A 4,435-nucleotide genomic window follows, 5' to 3' on the forward strand; every position below is an offset into this window, starting at 1 on the left:
CATCGGCAAGTCCACTCAGCTCCACGTCCTCCTGTACCACGTCACTCCATCTCTTCTCTAGCCCGTGCCGCGCCTGCTTAGCCCCCTCGATCTGGCCGAACAAAAGCTGTTTTGGCATGCGGTGGCTGGGCATGCGGGCTACATGACCCAGCCAACGCAGCCTTGCCTGCCGGAGGAGCTCACTGATGGGACCTTGCCCAGATAATTTCAAGGATTTGTGAGCACGCACACACAGACACACGCACACACAGGGTCACGGTTAGGGTTGCGGTCAGAGTAAGGGTCCAGGTGGGGTTGGGCTTTCAGGTTCAGGGTCCACAGACAGGGTGGCGTGATGTTGGATACAGGAGCAAGGTGGACCAGGGGACAGCTCTGGGTCAGTGAGCGTCGCTCTCGGCGACGGTCGAGGTCAGGGTGAGCGAGGGCCTCTGCTTTGGGCTCACAATCAATGTTGTTTACACTGCAGGAGGAATTCCGATGAGCTATAAAGCTCTTTTTTCACAGACGTCCAGTCGGGGGCACGGGGTCGGAGCGTTTCAACAAACAAAATTTACAAGTGGATCGTATAGGAGAGGTAAGCAAATCACGTACAATTATATACAAATAATACGTAACTATAAATAATTTAATCTTACCAGGTAAAGCTCACTGAGCTATTCAATTATTTTCCAGAAGAGTCCTTCGCTCTCACAAATGACAGCTCAACAAAAAGTGACCCATCAGGTGGGGAATGTTCCCAGAACCCGGGTGGTCGGGCCCCACACGCTGGGGTCAACTGTCAGGGCAGGCTCACGGGCAGTGCCCGATGATCCTCGTAGCAAAAGTAGCGACATGTGTAGTAGCTACATGTGTAGTAGCTACATGTGTAGTAGCTACATGTGTAGTAGTAGCTACATGTGTAGTAGCTACATGTGTAGTAGCTACATGTGTAGTAGCTACATGTGTAGTAGCTACATGTGTAGTAGCTACATGTGTAGTAGCTACATGTGTAGCTACATGTGTAGTAGTAGCTACACGTGTAGTAGCTACATGTGTAGTAGCTACATGTGTAGTAGCTACATGTGTAGTAGCTACATGTGTAGTAGTAGCTACATGTGTAGCTACATGTGTAGCTACATGTGTAGTAGCTACATGTGTAGTAGCTACACGTGTAGTAGCTACACGTGTAGTAGCTACATGTGTAGTAGCTACATGTGTAGTAGTAGCTACATATGTAGTAGCTACATGTGTAGTAGCTACACGTGTAGTAGCTACATGTGTAGTAGCTACATGTGTAGTAGCTACATGTGTAGTAGCTACATGTGTAGTAGTAGCTACATGTGTAGTAGTAGCTACACGTGTAGTAGCTACTTGTGTAGTAGTAGCTACATGTGTAGTAGCAACATGTGTAGTAGCTACATGTGTAGTAGTAGCTACATGTGTAGTAGTAGCTACATGTGTAGTAGTAGCTACATGTGTAGTAGCTACATGTGTAGTAGCTACTACATATGTAGTAGCTACGGGCCACCGTGCTTTCAAGAACCCCGCCCTAAACGCTTTTAAGCTATCAATTCCGGTTCAGTGATTCTGCACTTGCTCTATTACTATAGTACTATACCGCCTTCAGATTTAATGAGCGACTGGGCGTTTAAGGTTAGCGATTTGTCGTATCATCTGGCCGTATAGCAAATAAAAAAATACAATTGCTTTACTGTGCAAGTAAAAAATTTCGTTTGAAAAATGTACTATTCAATCTAGGGCCCCGTTATAACATAATATAATAGACCCCGCACTAGCTTAGTCCGTCACCGGTCACGGAGGGTGCACGACAGTGCCTGGGGGTGAGTCGGCGGATGGCGGGGGAATCACCGGGGAGGCCGGTCTTGGGCTTGAGGATCACCTCGAGCGTGGCGCGGTCCGACTGCTCCCGGCTCACGCGCACTTCGGCCGGGCCGTAGACCGCGGCCAGCACCGCCGTGTCACCTGTGGCACGGCAAACGAATGAGAGGCGCAGACTCACACAATGAGAGACGCGGAGACGGGTAGACCCTCGCGGAGACCCTCGCAGAGACGCGCAGACTCCAGTGACATGCGGTGAAGTCAATGGCTGGTGTCACAGCCAGATTCACACGCTGAGGGGTGTGTGGCCTCAGAGGGGGGGGGCGTGTCCTCACTGAGGGGGCGTGTCCTCACTGAGGGGGCGTGGCCTCACTGAGGGGGGGCGTGTTAGACACGTCCCCCCCTCAGTGAGGCAGATGTGATAGCCGCCTCCCCTGGTGCTCATTGCAGTTTCACGACGAGACCAGCGAGCCTAAATATCTTTATACACGTACGTGAAATAAGTTACCCGATGACGGACGCTTGTGTTGCTTCCGAAAAGGCGTGATTTATTTTATTTTCTACCCACGTGACTTTACCGAAAGAAACCAAAGAGTATGGATCCCTGCAGTCACGAAAACTTCAGATCTAGAAAGTTACCTGGAGTATGGAAGGCGAGGACATGAAACGAAGGGGTCTACAAACATTACATTGGTGACACACAGAGATAGTAACAGGCACGCGCTAATTGCCCGCGCTCCATCCAGTTACTGAGGGGTTGCGCAATCACAGGGGAGGCTGAGCTAGTCGCTGCCTCACCTCTCGTCTCTCGCTGTGTTTGCAGCGGAGCTCCGCAAATTTGGCGACTTTGACGATAAAAATTATTGGAATCGTACAGAAATGACATTTATAACACAGATCATTGGGAAACATCTTAATATTTATTTTATTTGATTATTCTTTTTTTTTACTTTTCGTAACAGCTATTTTCATTGGGAGTATGAGAGGCGAGGCTCTGCCTCCCCTGTCCGCACGTCCCTGGTAGACTCAAGCTGGAGACACGTAGACTCACGCGCGGAGAGAAACATCGATATCCTAACGGATCTCTACGGGAGTCAGTTGGCCCGCGAGTCTACGGGTCTCTGTAAGCCGCTGGGTCTCTGTGTGAATCTATGGGTCCCTATGCGAGCCTGTGGGCATGTGACGTTTATGCCGACACGAGAGCGATGTGTTTATAATGCCACCCAACCGCGAGAGGCCGATCGTGGCGGTGGGCGATGGGTGCATGGGAAGGTGGGGTGGAGGAGCGGTGGCGCAGCGGTTAGCGCGCTGCGCTACGACCCCGGCGACTCGAGTTCGATTCCCGCTCACGGCCAACACTAGCAGTGACGATTACCTGAACCGGTCCTGGGCCTCCCCTAGGTCGATTCAGCCTCAAATGTGTACCTGGTGGGGTGTGTAAACAACGTAACTGGGGAGACAAAAGCGGTCGGGCGTGGTGCTGGCCACCCACCCCCTCGTGTGCCGTGCCGGCCTTCATAGCTGCTCGATAACAGCACTTGCCCCAGCAGTCTGTTACAGACTACAAGGGGGGATGTTTGTCTTTGTGGGTGGGGGTGGTGGTGGGTTCCCGCACCTTGCGTGAAGGAGGCCGAGCCGTCGGGTCGCGAGAGCGGCTGCTGCTCGCAGCCCACGGCGCGCAGCGGCGGCCCCGCAGCCTCCTCCTCGTCCACCTCCTCCACCTCGTCCCGGTCCCACGTGTCGGTATCCATGGGCGCAGCCATTGCGGGTAACGCGTGGGTTGGGTGGGCGAGTCGATCCGAGCGGAATCGATTTCACTTACCTCCTCTTCGATTCCTATGGATCGGAGTTGCTAGGAATCGATTCTGTGGAGTCGAATCCCCAAACGCACACGTACCAAAATCTTGGATTCCAAATCACGTCGTTGATTTCCAACCAATGAGAATCACAATCTTTATTCATGCCGGAGAAATATATTGTTTATCCTGGAGAAATGTATGTTTTTATCCTGGAGAATGATATAAAAAACTCAATATATTGAATCAACAGTCACTCGGATTACGATTGGCACGGTTTGATACGTACGGTGCGAAAGAGATTCAACATAGAGACGTGCATGTCTAGAATAATAAAGTTATTGGACTCTGCTTTCCCGCAACCCTATGGCCAGGTATAGGACACACTGAGGCCAGATTTGACGAGATGGATGTGGAGTTGACAACGTAATTGCCGGAACAGCGTTCTTGACTGTCCTGGGTGAAATTAACCACCGATTCCAAATGGTGAACAGTGAACACTGCTACGCATTCGTCATTAAAACGGTGTGGCTTCATCGTTCATATATACGAGGCGACGTTGTAGACAACGGCCTTTCACAGCACTAATTATATTGGAGCAATCATTGGAAAGGTGTTATTAACCAAGTAAAATTTAACTGTTCATAGTTCTTTGATTCTTTCGGTAAAGTCACGTAGAATGAGAATAAAATAATAAAATAACACAATTAAATATCTCACGACGTTTCGGCCACAACGCAAGCGGCCGTCTTCAGGTGAAAGGTACAGAACTGTCGGGACGACAGAGCCGAAACGTCGTGAGAATTTTATTGTGTTATTTT

The 4,435-nt window shown here is 50.3% G+C and overlaps 1 protein-coding gene across 1 annotated transcript in view; it reads right to left on the bottom strand.

The window, feature by feature from the left end:
• EXOSC5 (exosome component 5) overlaps window positions 1-3,664 on the bottom strand; it is a 7,812-nt gene extending 4,148 nt beyond the window's left edge. The window contains exons 1-2 of the mRNA XM_032974089.2: window positions 3,434-3,664; window positions 1,849-1,962 (exon numbers count right to left, since the gene is read on the bottom strand). Coding sequence (XP_032829980.1) covers window positions 1,849-1,962; window positions 3,434-3,581 — 262 coding nt within the window. The 5' untranslated portion in view covers window positions 3,582-3,664. The remainder of the gene's footprint in view (window positions 1-1,848; window positions 1,963-3,433) is intronic.
• Between the last annotated feature and the right edge of the window lie 771 nt (window positions 3,665-4,435).

This window comes from Petromyzon marinus, chromosome 53 (genome assembly GCF_048934315.1).
Source record: "Petromyzon marinus isolate PM22_M1 ecotype Great Lakes invasive population chromosome 53, UKy_Petmar_22M1.pri1.0, whole genome shotgun sequence".
Taxonomy (NCBI): Eukaryota; Metazoa; Chordata; class Hyperoartia; order Petromyzontiformes; family Petromyzontidae; genus Petromyzon; species Petromyzon marinus.